The sequence below is a fragment of the Physella acuta genome, unplaced genomic scaffold (genome assembly GCF_028476545.2).
Source record: "Physella acuta isolate Inbredline_101_S28 unplaced genomic scaffold, ASM2847654v3 ptg000380l, whole genome shotgun sequence".
NCBI classification, from domain to species: domain Eukaryota; kingdom Metazoa; phylum Mollusca; class Gastropoda; family Physidae; genus Physella; species Physella acuta.
The window spans coordinates 189015-209502 of NW_026731899.1; the positions used below are offsets into that span (position 1 = coordinate 189015).

The 20488-nt window shown below is 34.5% G+C and overlaps 1 protein-coding gene across 1 annotated transcript; it reads right to left on the reverse strand.

Moving 5' to 3' along the window:
- Positions 1–5433: 5433 nt before the first annotated feature.
- On the reverse strand, positions 5434–20276 carry LOC131942000 (P-selectin). The gene is made up of 9 exons (XM_059301648.1): positions 20244–20276; positions 19520–19673; positions 18167–18352; positions 17325–17510; positions 15613–15789; positions 15004–15060; positions 13564–13704; positions 9180–9371; positions 5434–5606 (listed from the first exon to the last, which is right to left on the reverse strand). The coding sequence occupies exons 1-9, from the start codon at positions 20274–20276 to the stop codon at positions 5434–5436; spliced, it is 1299 nt and encodes a 432-aa protein (XP_059157631.1).
- Positions 20277–20488: the final 212 nt, after the last annotated feature.

Genomic DNA, 20488 nt, shown 5'->3' on the forward strand with positions numbered 1-20488 from the left:
GGGGGGGGGGGCTTCGCCCTCCCCGAAAGAGATGCCTGGAAGAAACTCTGTGTATTGTAACTACGAAACTGGCTATAAGCATCCGTATTAATTATATATTTAGGCCTGTCTCTATGCTACACCATTATACCAATCCATCTAGCAACTAGTCCGGCCCATATAAAAACGTAAATAATTTAAAAATTAGGTTATGTAAATTATTAGTCTGAAAAAATGTGTTATAAGGAAGTAAATTAAAATGATCGGTAAAAGATCCACTTCTCCTTTCTTAAAATAAAAAACAAAATGTTGTTTTGATGAAATGGACTATATCAAAATAAGAGTATTATATTGCATTCTCAGATTTCTGTTAACTTTTGAACTATTTCGGTTAATCGGAAGAAGCGTTTCATGTGAACACAATAGCTTGCGTACTGTGTTAAAGAGGCATACGAGATGTTATAAATGTTTAAAGTAATTAGTTCTGGCTACTGTTACATTTTGACTGACATCCTATAACAGGAATAAGTATTTTACTTTATTTCAGTTTTTCCTTTGTTAGGTGGATAAAACCTCAAATGTAAGATAGTATACGCTGCTTTTAATGCCATCTGTTTAGTTATTTCCGCTCAATCGAATTTTGTTTTTAAAATTCCACTTCCTTCTGAACACGTGAAGTTTTGTATGGTTTCAGTTAGATGAATACATTTCACATATAAGTAGAGCTCCACTTTCAGCGCTAAAGATACTTAAGTCTGATAAAAAAGAAGTAGAGTCCGTATGTTTCTTGACCTCGGGGTATGAAGTAGTATTCCTACATCCTTGCACACAAAACAGAATAGGGATAGTCATGCCACTTATCTGCGTAATCAATTAGAAATTATTTTTTCCTATTTATAATCTTTCGACTGATAAACCCCCCTTTGTTTAGGCATACTCGTGAAAACGAAAACTTTAATACAAATTTATACTTTAAAATAAAAAAACAAAGGTATTCTCTACGCAAGTTTTCGCCCACAAAAAAAACGTAACGTTTAAACTACAGTATTATTATATTTCAAACACTCGTTTTAGAATAATCTTGAAGATTGCAAAAATAAATGTATTGCTTTGATTGTCATTTTAAAAACACTGAAACAAGTCACTTTTAATAAAATGTGTTTTACAGTTAAAATAAACATTTAAAATGTTGGAAATAAAGTTTATTTTCCAAAACAAACAACTACTGATTTCGCCATAAACAATGCTTGTTCAGTAAAAAGGTTAATATTGTCAATTTTACATTGTTTGCATTTTCGACCTTATTTATATTAACATGAACTTTTTTTTCGCATGGATAATTTAAAAGTAGAATTTTAAAATGAAATAGAAGTTTAAACGTCCAATTTGTGCTATAACGTAATTTTTCAAAACATATATAACACGCCGCTACACTTAATATCAGTTAAAACAATACCGATTTTTTAAGGGTCTCTAAGACATACTTAACTAGTTGAGCCATTGATGTCATGAGTTATTTTGAGGTGGTTAATAATTCCAATCTCATATAATAAAATTCCCCCACCTATTTATAAATGTATTTCCATTTACGTGTAGCAATTTAAAACTTTGTATATAATATTTCCATTTACGTGTTGCATTATGAGAAAATTATAGCACATTTGGAATTAAGCCGAATTTAAAAAAAAAAAAAATGTATCTTTGATTCTCTGATGTTAAGTTAAAAATTCGTGTCTTCATAGATTGCACTAGCTTAGTGCCTTGCATCCTCCAAACAAACTTTACTATCTCACTTCAAAGCAGCTACGATGTGCATGATTTTATAATCCTACAAAGCACCATATTGCTATAATATATATATATATATATATATATATATATATATATATATATATATATATATATATATATATATATATATATATATATATATATATATATATATATATATATATATATATATATATATATATATATATATATATATACAGATTCACTTCACTTACTTCACATATTCTTTCGTTGAACTTGGGGAGCTAAGGGCAGCAACCACACCAATCGGGCTCAGTTTTGATCGGCTCCCTTTATTTGTTTAAATGTAAGCCCGCTAGGAATTCTCTATCCAGCCTACTTACGTCTCCCACATCCAGTCTAATGCTTTCCTCGCAATGTTCTGCCCCCCCCCCTCCCTGCGCTTTCTAATTAGCAAGCGGAAATCAAAACAACCTGTTTTCTTTGAACGTTGATGTGAAGTTTCACGGTCAGAGTTAGATTTGCATGATTACTCTTTAATCCATTACTTTCGGTGTCTATTTTTAAAATTCTGAATTGAGAATGTTAGTTAAGCCTTTAGACGACTTAAGCAATGTTGTTTCCAGTCGGAGTTAGCTTGATACGAAATTCAATGTCTGCTTACTTTGAGGATAGAAGGGATGGAAATTGTCAATACAAGTAAATATATGCTCTTTATATCATTTTAATAGATGTATAAGGTTAATCTTGTTTTGCGCACAGTCCGCTGAAATCTTCGAGAATGTTCTATGTCCACAAGACATCATCAATTTTGCCACTCACATTTTCCCATTTGTTTCCAAGACACATGGTGCATGGTGAAGTAGAGTTCATTTGCTTCAGAGACCTCGTCAAAAAGAGGGGATAGTGTGGTCAGCATTATGCCCAGCCGACTTTGTTTCCTTAACATGAGTTAGGAACTCATCGAAGCTGGGTGGACTCAGTGACATTCTACTGACTTGTCCCCGGATTCGAACATTGAGACTTTCGGGTTAGCAGTCTGGGTCTCTATCATAGGAGGGAGCGAGCATTATCTGCCAGAAGGTTTGAACTCGAGACTTTTTTCGAATTTATCAACCATGAGCTTTGCCGACTCGACCATGCTTCCATCACAATTAAGGATACGTGAGGCCATTGACTCCGATTACAGCCTGCTTTTCTTTTTGGATTTGCTTCCCTAGCCTTTGTCCAACCAAGAACAAACTACAAGGCAGCAGTTGTTTAATTTTGGAGTTGTCTCTCCTAGAAGAGTGGCTGTCCCCAGCAAACGAGCCTCATCTGCCCGAGGGTTCGAACTCGTGACTTTCCGGTTTAGCATGAGCTTTACCGAAACGACCACGCCGACCCCCGGTTATCAATTCGAAACTTGGGGTCCCAGCAATCGAAATCTTTTATATCATTTATAGTTTCAATATTTGAGACTGTTATTTTTTATTGCTAAGAAATGTATTATGTTTTGTGAGAAAATATAAAATAACACATTTTTGTATTTGATTTTTGTGTATATATATATATTTTATTTAACGTTAAAGTTTTTTAATCGGTTTCGTTTCTTATTCAACTTTGGAGAGCTTATTCATTTTGATCATTGTCTGTTTTTTCATTTAATTCACTTTTTCTGAAAACAACAGCAAGCATGTAAATAAATAATGATAATTTATATATAGGGCCTAATTATGCAGAAATTATTTATTATTTTTGTCTAAGGTATGTAATTGATATGAAATTTAATCTCACCTAGTTGCGAAACAAATAAGAATAGCGGAAACAATGGCTCCAACAATACATGCAAAAATTAAGATTTTTTTTCCAAAATTAAATAAACTATTATCTCTTTGTGGAATTAAGTAAGAAGAGGCTATTGCAGGATTCGAAAGGTTTTTGTGATGACTGATTGGTTTGTTGATAGCTAATCAAAGAAAAAAAGATAAAAAAAAAATTATAAATTATACTAAATATATAACAAAGTAACACACACACATCCACACACGCATATATATATATATATATATATATATATATATATATATATATATATATATATATATATATATATATATATATATAGGATAGGTTAGGTTATTTTAGGTCAGGTCAGGTCAGGTCAGGTCAGGTTAGGTTAGGTAGGGTCGGCTAAAGTAAAGTTGGGTTATTTTAGGACAGGTTAGGTCAGGTTAGGCTAGGGTTGGTCAGGTTCGGTCAGGTTAGGTCAGGTTCGGTCAGGTTAGGTCAGGGTAGGTCAGGTTAGATCAGGTTAGGTCAGGTTTGGTCAGGTTAGGTCAAGGGCTAGGGTAGGTGAGGTCAGGTTAGGTTAGGTTAGGTTAGGTTAGGTTAGGTTAGGTTAGGTTAGGTTAGGTTAGGTTAGGTTAGGTTAGGTTAGGTTAGGTTAGGTTAGGTTAGGTTAGGTTAGGTTAGGTTAGGTTAGGTTAGGTTAGGTTAGGGTAGGGTAGGGTAGGTTAGGGTAGGTTAGGTTAGGTTAGGTTAGGTTAGGTTAGGTTAGGTTAGGGTAGGTTAGGTTAGGTTAGGTTAGGTTAGGTCAGGTCAGGTCAGGTCAGGTCAGGTCAGGTCAGGTCAGGCCAGGTCAGATCAGATCAGGTCAAGTCCGGCTAGGAGAGGTTAGGTCAGGTTCGGTCAGGTTCGGTCAGGTTAGGTCAGGTTAGGTCAGGTTAGGTCAGGTTAGGTTAGGTTAGGTTAGGTTAGGTTAGGTTAGGTTAGGTTAGGTAGGGTCGGCAAAAGTAAGGTTGGGTTATTTTAGGTCAGGTTAGCTCAGGTTAGGCTAGGGTTGATCAGGTTCGGTCAGGTTAGGTCAGGTTAGATCAGGTTCGGTCAGGTTAGGTCAGGGTAGGTCAGGGTAGGACAGGTTAGATCAGGTTAGGTCAGGTTTGGTCAGGTTAGGTCAGGGGCTAGGGTAGGTCAGGTCAGGTCAGGTCAGGTCAGGTCAGGTCAGGTTAGGTTAGGTTAAGTTAGGTTAGGTTAGGTTAGGTTAGGTTAGGTTAGGTTAGGTTAGGTTAGGTTAGGTTAGGTTAGGTTAGATTAGGTTAGGTTAGGTTAGGTTAGGTTAGGTTAGGTTAGGTTAGGTTAGGTTAGGTTAGGTTAGGTTAGGTTAGGTTAGGTTAGGGTAGGTTAGGGTAGGTTAGGTTAGGTTAGGTCAGGTCAGGTCAGGTCAGGTCAGGCCAGGCCAGGCCAGGCCGGGTCAGGTCAGGTCAGGTCAGGTCAGGTCAGGTCATGTAAGGTCAGGTCAGATCAGATCAGATCAGGTCAAGTCCGGCTAGGAGAGGTTAGGTCAGTTTAGGTCAGGTTCGGTCAGGTTAGGTAGGTTAGGTCAGGTTAGGTTAGGTTAGGTTAGATTAGATTAGGTTAGGTTAGGTTAGGTTAGGTCAGGTCAGGTCAGGTCAGTTCAGGTCAGGTCAGGTCAGGTCAGGTCAGGTCAGGTCAGGTCAGGTCAGGTTAGGTCAGGTTAGGTTAGGTTAGGTTAGGTTAGGTTAGGTTAGGTTAGGTTAGGTTAGGTTAGGTTAGGTTAGGTTAGGTTAGGTTAGGTTAGGTTAGGTTAGGTTAGGTTAGGTTAGGTTAGGTTAGGTTAGGTTAGATCAGGTTAGGTTAGGTTAGGTCAGGTTAGGTTCAGTCAGGTCAGGTAAGCTTAGGTTAGGTTCCAGAGAAGACCAACTACAAATAATAAGCACGAAGTTTCATTATACCGTACTTACAGTCCATGCAGTAATCTCCTGTTCTCTTCTGTACACATTTTTTGCAAACTCCATTAAATTGACAATCCTGATCAGCACAGGTTATGCTACAAATGTCTTCACAGTTTATACCGTACCTCCTCTTTGTACAATCTGAAATTAATTGAAATTAATTAGTGTTAGTGTTAATTATTTCTATCCAGCGATTTTTAACAACAATATAACCAGGGAAGCAGACACAACTAAAATAAATTCATAATAGAATGTGGCCGTCTCTTTTTATTTTATTTTAATTTTAACACGTTTTTATTAACTCAGCTTCGCGTTTGTGTGTTTGTTGTTAAAATTGACATCGAAAATTAGCCCACTTCTGATTGCTCTATAGATCTGAAATTTGGCATGCAGGTTACTTTCGCCTAACAATTTCAGATGCAATCATAAAAACTAGCAATTAGAGACCGTAATTAGCTTAATTTAATTACGCCCCAAGGACCATAAAATTGAGGACATGATTTCTAAAGATACCGACAAGACTGGAGGCTTATTGACACAGTTACTTCGGCCCCAATCGATGTGAGCGCGCTGGCCGTGATCGTATAGTGGTTAGTACTTCGCGTTGTGGCCGCGACAACCCAGGTTCGAATCCTGGTCGCTCAAGATTTTTTTAGTCCGTGTATTTATAAACACTTAGTCAATTCATACTTAATCAAGTCATTAGATAAAGTAGAAAATAAACTATATAAAAAACTTTTTTAAAAACCACGTTTTTCATGTGTAGCAACGGACTAAAAAGGAGAAAATAAAATACTTAAAAAAAACTTTTTAAAAAACCACGTTTTTCTTGTGGACTAAAAAGTAGAAAATAACTATTTACATACATTTGATGACAAAAAACGTGGGTCGGGCAGATGGGTCGGGAAATTTGATGGTGAACGTACCCACGTTTTTTTGTCATCAAATGTATGTAAATAGTTATTTTCTACTTTTTAGTCCACAAGAAAAACGTGGTTTTTTAAAAAGTTTTTTTTAAGTATTTTATTTATCAGTTTTTGTTAACTTTGAAACTAAATTTCGAGTCACTTCTAATGCATCGTGTTCCAGACATTTTTGTCTTTGAAGTAAAGTAAAAGTTTCCCTTTCAAACCTGATGGTCTATGGGGCAAGTGAAATAGAGTTCACTTGTTTTTGTGACCTCTGCATATGAGCATATGAAGAAATAGTGTGGTCTTTTACTTTCCCTAACGTGAGTTAGGTACCCATCAGGTCTACTCAGAGACGGTCTACTGACTTGGACCCGGATTCGAACTCGAGACTTACGGGTTAGCAGTCACGGGTTAGCAGTCCAGCTCTCTACCGCTAAACCACTCCGTCCCTTTGTCTTTGAAGATTAATGTAAAATATATATAAATTGATAATCTATTTAAAGTTGAATTAATTAAAAAAACATGCATTTACATATTAATTTATTTAATAGATAACACATCGATCAAAAAGGCGTTAAATAGTTTAGTTAATTGGATATTTGTGGCTACTGATCGCGTTTAACATTAAATAATTTTAGTCTAATATCGTGCTAACCTTATTAAGAATGTATTAATAAAAAGTAAAGAATAAAACAACCATCAAAGCCTTTGGAATAATTATCGCTCGAAGTAAGACTTCGGAAAATAAAACACTTAATAAGGAGTATTTATTTATTTTGGCGAATATAAGCTACGATACTTAATGGAAAATATTGTTATGCATCTCGGACTCTTCTTAACATATGGTTTCCATTGCAACGGCGGCCATAATGGAAAACAAAACAAAAAGTAACTTGTGTTGATGTCTTAAGTTTAAAAGCTAACGTATATCTTGATAACATAATCATTGATCCTTATTTTACTAACTCTAACAAAGACAGATTGCAATTGTTTGTAACAGAAAAAAAATTATAGAAATAGTTTAAAAATTGTGTATGGTGAAATACCATTACAATCAGCAATTACATTTAAACTTACTTTCTCTATTCGTCGCTAATGAAATATGTATACGTTAGATTGACCAAGTATATTTTGAAATCAAGTTATTATTTCTTTTGTGATAGCGTTTTTTACTGTACACGAATATACAATTTTTAATCGAATTACATACAAGTTAGTCTTTTATTTAATTTTGATTTCAAATACTGTATTAAATAATAACATGGAAGATAACACGAAAAAAAAACAACTAGCGTTCGCGTGATCTAAGATAAACTCTTTTTAGTTTACAGTTACATATTTACATTCTCGAATACAGAGTATAGAGTAAGTAGTGTATTCGTGCACAAAAATCTCATGAAATTTAGACAGTTTTCGCCGTTTCACACCTCAGTACATAATTATATACAGTAATTATGTAATCGAGTCGGAAAAATGGGGTTTTGCGATTCTCTCCACGTGTGTGTATGTGTGTCTGTGAACACGATAACTTGAGAACCGTTAAAGCTAGGTTGAAGAAATTTCATATAGAGTCTATAAGTATTATATCAAATTTAAAGTTCTGTATCAACTTTTCAGTGATTTCAGATAACCAAGTTTATTTTTTTTTAAAAGCCTATAACTTGAATACTGTTTCAGATAGATATAGGCAATTTCAGACGTAAGTAAAAGATCTAGTCCTCTGCATTCTGTCAAATTTTGAGTAATTTCCGTTGAAAGAAAATAGTAATTTACGCTATTTCTGATTTCTCAAAAACGCAACTTTATTTATAAAGTACTAATAATATTCCGCACTATTATACACACAATGTTTACTTGGTGCGCAATTATTTTTTTCTACGAGATTCTATTCTCTTTTAAGTAGTTTAAGTAATTAAAAATTAATTAAAAATTATGTCTATATCCCAAGTTGCAATCCTCCGTAGTGTTATTTAAGAATATTCGAGAAAGTTTAGGGGTGATCATTCCCGGTTTAGTTTGGTCTAATCACTGAGAATATTGAGCAGAACATCAAAGTAAGCAAAACGTGATTTGCTTTATTTAATATTGTTCTAAAATTATTGAAAATATATTCTAAAATATAGAAAATTATGGATTGCTTTCTAATAAATTAATGCCAATAATGTTTAAAAATCATACAGTGTAAAAACAAAACCTATAAAAAATAACTTTATCGAGATAACAGCTAACTTAGCCTGCTCATTGCCTCGCTGTGTATTTAAATACGGAGAAATCTAGCAGACGACACATTTCTGCTGAACGGCAGTGAACGGTCAATCGCGTCACAAAAACACTAAAAAGCTAACCCACGGTGTCACTGAAAATCACCCTTATAATCGTAGCTATTTAAAAATAAACGCGTTTTTTTCACAAACCATTTACTAGGCTACCGATTAAATTTGATAAATGAAATTGATATCAAAGTAAAGGTAAATAAATGTAGTTTTTAATTGTTTAATTGTTTAAGTCATTTTGAACAATAATTAAGTTTAAAATCTTAGGCGAAACCCTAGTTTAAGTACTGTGCTTTGTCACCTTTCCTTGATGTGATTCAGGTACTCATTTCAGCATTACATAACTCAAAAACGTCGTACGACTTTGAGCCGTGGATTTATTCTCTAGACTTTCGCTTTAGAAATATCGCGCCCTACCGTTATATTCTGTATACGTATTTTTTAAATTCAAAACTAATATAACTAATATATGACGTATCAACAACAAATAATTAAAGAGAATAAACAGTTATTTAGAAAGAATATTTTACCTCCGAATGCCTGAATTTCTGATAAATGTAGCTCGCTGTTTGAATTTAAAACAACATCAGCAACGTTTCCACTATCTGGTATGTTGATTACATAAACAGTTGCGAAATAATTAACTACTTTAGTAAATTCCACCTCATCTTCAAAGTTGTGAAGCTCAACTTTAAAGTCTTCCATCTGAAGTGTTGAATTTTCTTAAAATATAAAAATAATTTGTTTATAATTATAGCTAAGCAGACAACCTAAATTATAACAAAATGTATTCCAGGTATTTCTAGAAGTCATATAATTTGTCATTAATCATGATTAAAATGTTAATTTTGAAATGGTTGAATGTATCTGCTTTGCTCAAAAATAGCATAATAAAGACATTTATTATGCATTATTTTTAATCAGGTATAAAAATTTGAAAATACGTTACTGATTTTGTAAAATCTTTAAAAAAGATTGAGCGACTTCAAAGTATAAACATTTAATCGGTTTTTAATTGTAATTTTCTTGACATTAAGCCTACGCGAAAATGCTTTGCTTTGCGGTCAAACTACATAGTTGATGGGACTTAGATTAAAATTAGTGTTTACTTATAACTACATTTTCTTTCAGTGAACATAGTGTGTAAAAACTAGAAGCTGTCGCGAGCACGTATACAAATGGTCAGCTGGCTACTTATTTCTAAATGCGTATTATTTTCGACAAATAACTAATTCTAGCAAGAATTATTATTATTATATTTGCATAATGAAAAGAACTTATTTTTTGAATGAACAGTGGCAAGGAAGTAATGCTTAAGTTTTAAAAACAAAAATTATTAAGAATAATAACAGCTATAATAAATAGATTTTTGCCTATTACAAACAAATTTAGAGAATAAAAGAAATAAGAATATTGTTTGTAGAGAAGTATAATACACACATGGTAACCATCTTTAGTGAAAAAAAGTTATTTATGAATCAAATTCATTTTAAAACCTCCTCACACAAAAAAACCTATTACCTTTTACCGTAGCACTTATTGTATAAATGTGAGGTTATGTTAGTTTCTATTTTTAGAAATTATAAAATATTTTTGTCTGTTGGCTTTTAATCAAGATGCTTCTGTTTCCTCGATTTTAATCCATCTGCTGTTACTACATAGGTTTTCTAATAGTAATTAACACATTCATTAAAAAATAAAACTAAGGCAGATAATTTCATATTAAAAATTGACATTTCGTCAAATGTTTTAAAAATTTAATTTACTTTAGAATAAAACTAAAGGTGTCAAATTGTGTCGGTTAATAAATATAATTGATTGAAATAAATTTTAATCCTTACCGCAAGTATATACCAATATTTGTTTAATAGTTCTCGGCCACTGAAATGCAAATTTCAAGGAAGTTTGTTCTTTCACATAAAAGCAGTCTCCGTCGTCAAAACTATCATCTAATGCGATTTTGTGAAATTCAGCCTCCGACAATTCCGTTTGAATGCCAAAAGAGAACAAACTTACTTTTGATTCTTTCAAAACATTTCGCCCTGTTCAAATATTAACGACTTGTAATTTAATACTAACATTTCTTGTCGAAATTAAATAAAACACAATTCATCTTATATAATTAGTATAGTAATCAGAAAATTATGTTTTGAAACTGTACTTACCACCATTTACTCTAACTCGACAAATGGTTACAAATACATTCAGTAGAATTCTGTTCTCTATAATTAATTCATTTGTAAGGCATTCGATTGTAAACGTCGTTTTACCAGTCCAATATATTTTAGGACGTAAGCATTCTTGCTCAACACCGCCCGGTAATTTATACATATATGTTGCATTCAAATTAGTAACTGAAAAAATTAAATTGAATAGATAAATATGAGGAGTGTATATTAAAGCAACTATGAAATTGCAATTGCTGTTATATTCCTAACATTATTATAATACTAAAATATTATTTTCTAAGATTTTAAGACAATTATTAAAAATGATATTTTTAAAATAATTTCGCAGCGAATAAAAGGTGATCAATAAAATGAGAAACGGCAAACTGCACAACGGAAAACTGCAGAAATAATATATTTAATTAAAATTATTAAAAAGAAAAAAAAGATTACTTATAGTTAGTAACATCGTAAATGATTTGTTCAGGAAATGTTACAAAATAAACTGTATTAGTATAATTAGTTTGTAATGGCGCAATGTTGTGCTCTCGCAGTTTCCGGTTGCGCATTGTTTTCATTTTCGCATTTTACTGGCAACTCTCAAACACCGATCTTCACTCCACCCAACTGCCTCCTCTAAAATACAGCAACATTAACTCTACAACACTATACATAATACAGTACATAATAAAACACAAAACCACCATTACAATCTAAAACATCCCAACACACTCAACTCCGAACAACACAACATGTAATTAGTAAGATTCCAAGATATTGTAACACAAGCTTGTTATCAGTGATGTAACGAATTCATATATCTGATATACAGCGGTTCTTAAGTTTTTTTCGGGGTATCGAAACCCACCAGCGCAATATACTAATTCACAGAACCCTTCTTGCTAAGAACCATGTTTTTTTTTTTTTTCATTTCAAAACATCGATTTATAATTTATTAGTGCTGGAAATAGACCGTTCACCAATATCACTGTGTGATTTTTCCCAAAAAAGCAAAAACTTAATAAATAATATTTACTGCAAATCCGTTTCACTTCTCCTTTTGCCTTTCAGACACATGTTAAAAAATGGAAGGCTTCGCCTTTAAATTGGCGAACATTGTCTTGTATTTTTCAACTCCATGCAACTAGTTAAATTGTTCTCATAGTTTTGCAGCTACTAGACTAGAATGGCTCACTTTGGCATTGCAAAAGGTACCCATTACATTCCAACACCTTCTGTTTGCTCGACACAGTATTAAGTGATTAAATATTAAGAAGAAAATCACAAAACGGGCAGTGACAAAAATTACAAGTCAAATACTGAGCCACGATATGGACAGAACAAAAAGGTTCATTACAGCTCGTATTTACACGATAAAATCGCGACTGTATAGGTGGCGTTGACACAGTTAGTGATGTGTGTGTCGTGGCGTCAATGTTATTAATATAGAAATATGACGATAGTGATAATTGTTATCTTGATTTGGCGCACTATATTACTACTAGGCATGCTGCCCAGCTTCGCTTAGGCTTTCGAAAACATTGAGAATTTGAATGCTTAATTAATTCGCCCGAGGGTCGGTCTACGACGTCAGGAGTTATGAAGAGGTTCCTCCGTGGACATTTTTTTTTCGATTTATAGCTCATATAAGGCGCCGGTCAGTCGAGGTCAGTTTTGACCCCATCATCGTAGACTTCTCGGCCAACCGGCCCCCGTGTTCTGTCGCCCCAAGGCAAGATCCTGCCAAATTTGAAGCGCCTGCGGCGCTGGGAAGTGCCCTAACGGGCACCCGACAACTTTGCTATATATATTATAGAGATTAGCAAATTCCATTGATAAACAAAGATTTCAATAAAGTCAGGCCTGAAATACTTTAGTATAGAAATGTATTATTTGAATAGATGAATCTAGAATATCTAGATCTAGAATCGAAATAAATAAAATAAATTTTTTGAGTTTAGGCCGGAAAAATTGTATTGTATACATTTTATAGTGTACGTAGATCTAGATCTAAATCAAATTTGAATGAAATAGTTCATTTCTTTTTATTCTAAACACGGCAGATGACGTCATTAGTTAATGTATAAGCAATAGTGACGTCACAGTTTTATGCGTTCTTTTTCACATATATTAGTGCTTTTCCGGTTGCATAAATAATGCTGTTTCTCTACATTCGAATACGCCTTTATTTTTTTATTTTTCTTCTTTAAATAAAATTGTGGTTATACATTTAAAACATCTAACATATTATTTTCAACAAAAGTCCCTATAAAGTTCTCCATATATCGCTGCCGTTTCTGACGTGATGTCCGGCGAAAATATTGTGCGGACAGACAGAGAGAGAGAGAGAGAGAGAGAGAGAGAGAGAGAGAGAGAGAGAGAGGTGCGAACGTGGGGTTTTATATATTAGGATACAGTTTTGGAGCGCTGTCGTATTTGATCTGTAATCGGTCGTGGCCGCTAGTTCTATAGTCCGCACTGACGAAATTCAATCGCATTTATACTGAGTCAAGTGTGTCGCTAGACCTCAGCCATTAGAATGACTCTAGGGTTCGATCAAACCCAGTTTAAGAACCACTGATCTAACAGAGCCAGGTTTAGCGATGCACTATAGTGGGGAACCCATTTATCTAACTGCTGGAAAGGTGGTTGAGAGACTTGTTTTTTTTCTAAATGTTTTTTTATTAAAATAAATAAGTAAAATATGTGAAGCAAAGTCTTACTAAAATTGATATTGAAAACCTACCATTTGAATCTAATAAAATCGTTATTGAAAAAAAAGATATTTCTGTTGAAAACTCTACAAGGATATAATTGGTGGAAGTACATGTCTCGCTACTAAGCGACGTGGGTGGATGTATCTTGCTCGCTTGAAATGACAAATCTCCTGGAACATATATATTTATAAGCATATATATATAAGCATATATATATATATATATATATATATATATATATATATATATATATATATATATATATATATATATATATATATATATATATATATATATATATATATATATATATAAAATGCCCGAAAGAAAGCTTGTCCATATTCGACACACGCACAGAAGCCACATACTATTCGTCTTAATGGACAATCTCAAAGTAAGTTTTCACCTTTAAAACAAATGTCTGTGTATACAAATTCAACATGTAAACAGTGGCAATGACTATAGATAATAGAGTTTCTAATTTATGTCATCCCCCTCGTATTTTGCAGAATGGCGTTATTTTGCGCACACATTATTGTAATCCACCGATTAATTCAATTGTAAAAAAGCAACGTTGTCACAGTTTAATGGGGATCACTCCCACCCCATTCATTGATTGACTCATAAGTTATTAAAATTATTCAACTAAACTTTTATTTCTCTATACATTTTGCAGTTGGTGTTCCATCACCCCCTTCCACCTTGTCGTGTGCGTCAATATTTGACTTGAAATTCTCTTAATTTTAATAAAGCATTCACGGTACTTGCAAAAAGCTTATTCGTTTCAACATATTTTTCAATGATTTTGTCTTAGTTGCAACCCCCACCCCCCCCCCCCACCCCCCACCCCCCCCCCACCCCCCCCCCCCACCCCTTATTGTTGTCACTCGGTGCAGTCCGCATCACTGACGGTGGTCTTGGGAAACTGACTGAGGGTAATGAGTACCGTCTAGCGCTGCTTTCTTATGGGCACCACAAAGCAAGTGAAAACGTGGGAAGGCGAAAAGAAACAAGAGATCACCAACGAACAGAGGCGTAGCGAGGGGGGGGGGATGAGGACCCCACCGGGTGACACCATTTAGGGGTGGGGGTGACACCAAGGCAAAAAATAGCTAAATATATATAGAAAAACTTGAGGGGGGTGCTAATCGAAAGTTTGAGGGGCGGGGGGGGGGATGCAAATCGAAAATTTGAAAGTTTGTCCCCGGGAAGGGTCGCTATGCCTCTGCGGGGTGACACCATTAAGTGCCGCACCGGGTGACACCCGACCTCGCTACGCCACTGTCAACGAAGAAATGGTTATGGAAGAGAGGCCTGGAATTCGAACAACAGAATGTCATTCTTTCAGACATTTTTTCTCTTTTTCGTATAAGGGGTTTAACAATGAGCAAGCGGTAGAGTAAAACTTCAAAGCTTATTTTTTAAAACTAAAGCGTTACAAATAATGTGTCAGCGAATGAAATACTTACTGTAATTACATTTCGGACCAAACTGATCCACAAAACATCCTGCCTCATCAGTTTTATCTTGAAATAAGATATATTTTAATTACCATGCCATACACTATATTATCCTATACTACACGGGAATACACAAGCCTACAACACTAGCCTGACTACAATTGACTAGATTTGACTGGACTGGACATTAAAAGATAAGACGGGACACGACGAGGCTAGTTTAGGCTCGATTAGGATAGGCAGGCTAAGGCTAAGGCTAAGGCTAAGGCTAAGGCTAAGGCTAAGGTTAAGGTTAAGGTTAAGACAAGGCAAGGCTAAGCTAAACTACTCTATGCCACCACACTACACTATGCTACACAATATTAGACTACAATATACTACAGTAGGCCTATATATATATATATATATATATATATATATATATATATATATATATATATATATATATATATATATATATATATATATATATTAGCACACACACACACACACACACATATATATATATATATATATATATATATATATATATATATATATATATATATATATATATATATAAGTATAAATGTGTGTGTGTGTGTTTGTGCGAGTGTATTTATACGTTTCAAATTTTACTTGTGCATATTCCAGCTGTTGTCCAGTCGCGGTCATCTTGACATCTCGTGGTTCTAGTACTTTCGCGTCTAAAGCCTTTATCACACACGAGAAAACACGTCTCGGTGTCTGTTTCGGTATACGTACATGACATCCATCTACCGTTCTGTACTTCCAGTTTCGTTATACACTGAGTAGCTAGAAAGATATTAACTATTAAAGCATTATGTATTATATATTGTAATCGTTTTATTCTTTTCAGTGTGTTTTTGTCGCCATGTTAGTTAAGATAAATTGTTTACACAATTAATACACGCCATACGTAGGTTTTGATTAATGACGTGTATTATCCTCCGTTTTTAAACGTGTTTGCATTACAACATTAGCATAATATTAAAAAGCTGCGAATGTTTATTTATATTTTTTTATTACTCTTACTCTTTTTTATTACTGCTTTCTCTGGGCGGGGTGGGGGTGGGGGGGAGGCAAGGGACGGGGTAGTGTCGAATACACAAATTATGAATTGTTGATAAGTAGAAAATCAAACAAGTAGATAGCGGCGAATGCAACATCGTGGGTCAGCTCGTTTTATGTATTAGACATTTGGGCTAGGGCGAAACACCTAAAAGCAATGCCTAAAAGGAATTCTGCGAAAATCTATAGAGATGATGTTGTTGCATCGTAAGGCTTCTTTTTCTTCGTTCTTAATTTTAGTAATTTAAAAGATCAGCCTTATCTGCCAGAGGGTTTGAACGCGAGACTTTTTCGAATTTATCAGCATAAGCTGTGCAGGCTCAACCACGCTTCCATCACAATTAAGGATTACGTGTCGACTGGTTATGCGCCATTGAGGCCATTGACTCCGATTTTTGCCTGCTTTTCTTTTTGGATTTGCTTTCATAGCCTTTGTCCAAACAAGAACAAACTACAAGCCAGCAGAGGCGTAGCGACCCTTCCCGGCGCCCGGGGACAAACTTTCCGACTTGCACCCCCCGCCCTCAAGATTTCGATGTGCACCCCTCAAGATATCGATTTCCACCCCCCCCCCCTCAAACTTTCGATTTGCCCCCCTCCCCCCAAACTTTCAATTTATTTTTCTAACCTATTTTGGCGCCCCCTAAGGTCGGCGCCCGGGGACATATGTCCCCCCCCCCCTTCGCTACGCTACTGCAAGCCAGCAGTTGTTTGATTTTGGAGTTGTCATCCTAACACAATGGTGGGGAATGCAGTAGAATAAAAATCTAACCTTTGCTGTCCAATAAAAATCTAACCTTTGCTGTCAAATAAAAATCGGTATAATTTAGAGATAATTTGTAATAAATACGTGTTGCCTCATTGTGTGAAATACGAACCGTTTTGACAATTAAGACCATTCCGACCCTCGGAGCAAACTGTTTATGTGTTTTCTATGTGAAAACATATTTTTTATACCGGACCGTATCGTACACTAGAATATACAGTATTATAGTAGAACACTAGAGACTGCACAAGACTGTCACATTTGCATGTTTATCCATACCCAACTTCACTTAACAAGCAATACACATATAAAAACACATATAAAAACGTCACACGCACATACACAAAAATATAATACAAAGACATGCAGGCCTATCTAGTTCATTTAATAACAAATCTAATATATATGTGTATATATATATATATATATATATATATATATATATATATATATATATATATATATATATATACATATAGATTTAAAATTGTACCATTGCATATTCCGGGATATGTCCAATTGCCATCAGCTTGACATGTTATGGAAGTACTACCTTCACTTGCAAACCCAGTATTACAATCCATCTCACAGCGCGTATTGTTTTCTCTGGTACATGGTAACCATCTGCCGTTTGGAACTGCAGGCGGCTGTTCACATTTTAGAGCTTCACTGACATTAGCTATAACATAAATTCATATCCCCATCATCAGCGCGGCTTAAAATAATCTCTACCTCTGAACAGTTTTAGCGCTTTTATTGAAAACAAATTAATTATACTATTCACAAATTATCGTAAAGAAAAAAATACAGTAGATATTGCTAGAAAAGACTATACCAAAGCAGACTGCATTTATTAAACTATACTAGACTAATTTTAAACTACTCTCGGCTACACTCGATTACACTAAAATAAACTAGACGGAACAAAATAATATAATATTACATGGCGTACACTAGACTAGATGACTAGATGTTATTGGAAAAAAATGCACTAATTATATTACTTTACTCTTGACTACACTTTACTAAACTACACTGCAATACACAATCTTCTGTTCTTCTGCTGCGTTCTTAATTTAAGTTATTTTGGAGGATTCACTCAACAGACACGCATTTGCACAAAAATAAAATTCAAAGACATGCAGGCCTGTCTAATTAATTAAATAACAACTCTAATATATATGCACACACACACACACATACACATACACACACACAGACACACACACATATATATATATATATATATATATATATATATATATATATATATATATTTATATATATATATATATATATATATATATATATATATACATAGATTTAAAATTGTACCATTGCATCTTCCGGGAGATGTCCAATTGCCATCAGCTTGACATGTTATGGAGGTACTACCTTCACTTGTAAACCCAGTATTACACTCCATCTCACAGCGCGTATTGTGTTCTCTGGTACATGGTAACCATCTGCCGTTTGGAACTACAGGCGGCTGTTCACATTTTAGAGCTTCACTGACAGTAGCTATAACATAAATTCATATCCCCATTAATAGCTCGGTTTAAAATAATCTCTACCATTTAGATAATATGCTAACCTCTGAACAGTATAAGGGCTTTTATTGAAAACATATTAATTATGTTATACCAAAATTATCGTACACAAAAAAAACAATATATATATTACTAGAAATAGACTAAAACAAACGAGACTGCATTAATTAAACTATCTAGACTAATTTAAAATACTCTTGGCTACACTAAAGTACACTAACATAAACTAGAAGGAACAAAATAATATAATACTACATGGCTTACACTAGACTAGATGAGACGGGAAAAAAATGCACTAGTGATATTACTTTACTCTTTACTACACTTTACTAAACTACACTGCAATACACAATCTTCTGTTCTTAGTAGCGTAGCGAGGTCGGGTGTCACCCGGTGCGGCACTTAATGGTGTCACCCCCGCCCCAGAGGCGCAGCGACACTTCCCGGGGACAAACTTTCAAACTTTCGATTTGCACCCCCCCCCTCTAATTTTCGATTTGCACCACCCCTCGAACTTTTGATTTGTACGCCCTCTCCAGTTCAAGTTTTTCTCTATATATTTTGCTCTTTTTTTGCCTTGGTGTCACCCCCGTAAATGGTGTCACCCGGTGCGGTCCGCACCCCCCCCGCCCCCCCCCCCTCACTACGCCTCTGTCTGATCTTCTTCTGCGTTCTTAATTTAGGTTATTGTGGAGGATTTACTCAACAATGCCAACATCGTGTATAAACTGGACTGTTGTCTTTAGATCCATATCGTTTTTCGTTGAGTGGGTTGAATAGGGGCTAGTGTTTGGATCGCGCCTGGCGATAAAGGAACTGACCGGAAGGACGTTCTCTGTATTATCCGTGGCCATGTCACATTGGCAACTTTATCCATACCCAACTTCACTTAAAAAGCAATAAACATATAAAAACACATATAAACCAGACACACACATACACAAAAATAAAATACAAAAATAAAATAAACTTGCAGGCCTGTCTAATTAATTAAATAACAACTCTATAATATATGTACACACACACACACACACACACACACACACATATATATATATATATATATATATATATATATATATATATATATATATATATATATATATATATATACATACATATAGATTTAAAATTGTACCATTGCATCTTCCGGGAGATGTCCAATTGCCATCAGCTTGACATGTTATGGAGGTACTACCTTCACTTGTAAACCCAGTATTACACTCCATCACACAGTTTGTATTGTTTTCTCTGGTACATGGTAACCATCTGCCGTTTGGAACTACAGGCGGCTGTTCACATTTTAGAGCTTCACTGACATTAGCTATAACATAAATTCATATCCCCATCATCAGCGCGGCTTAAAATAATCTCTACCTCTGAACAGTTTTAGCGCTTTTATTGAAAACAAATTAATTATACTATTCACAAATTATCGTAAAGAAAAAAATACAGTAGATATTGCTAGAAAAGACCATACCAAACCAGACTGCATTTATTAAACTATACTAGACTAATTTTAAACTACTCTCGGCTACACTCGATTACACTAAAATAAACTAGACGGAACAAAATAATATAATATTACATGGCGTACACTAGACTAGATGACTAGATGAGACTGGAAAAAATGCACTAATTATATTACTTTACTCTTGACTACACTTTACTAAACTACACTGCAATAAACAATCTTCTGTTCTTCTGCTGCGTTCTTAATTTAAGTTATTTTGGAGGATTTACTCAACAACTCCAACATCGTGTATAAACTGGACTTTGGTCTTTAGATCCATATCGTTTTTCATTGAGTGGGGTGAATAGGGTCTAGTGTTTGGATCGCGCCAGGCGATAAAGGAACTGACCGGAAGGACGTTCTCTGTATTATCCGTGGCCATGTCACGCTTTTCTTTCAAGTTATTTAAATAGTAGTCTATAATTTATTTTATACTTTTTAGTGCATTATTTCTTAAAATTCTTGTTATTAAAACGTTTTTTATGAAATTTTTTTAGTACTTTACATTATTTTATTTACGTGACTAAAAACCATTGCGCGCCTACTGAACGTGATGGCGCATCTATTGAACATGATGACGCGTGTGGTGTGGTT

Bases quoted from the DNA above. Each gene is read 5' to 3' on its own strand.
- LOC131942000 (XM_059301648.1), bottom strand. From the start codon at position 20,276: ATGGCCACGGATAATACAGAGAACGTCCTTCCG. The intron at 19,674-20,243 runs GTCAGTTCCTTT...AAATGTGAACAG, and splicing joins ATACAGAGAACGTCCTTCCG to CCGCCTGTAGTTCCAAACGG. The intron at 13,705-15,003 runs GTAAGTATTTCA...TATATGTTCCAG, and splicing joins TGGTCCGAAATGTAATTACA to GAGATTTGTCATTTCAAGCG.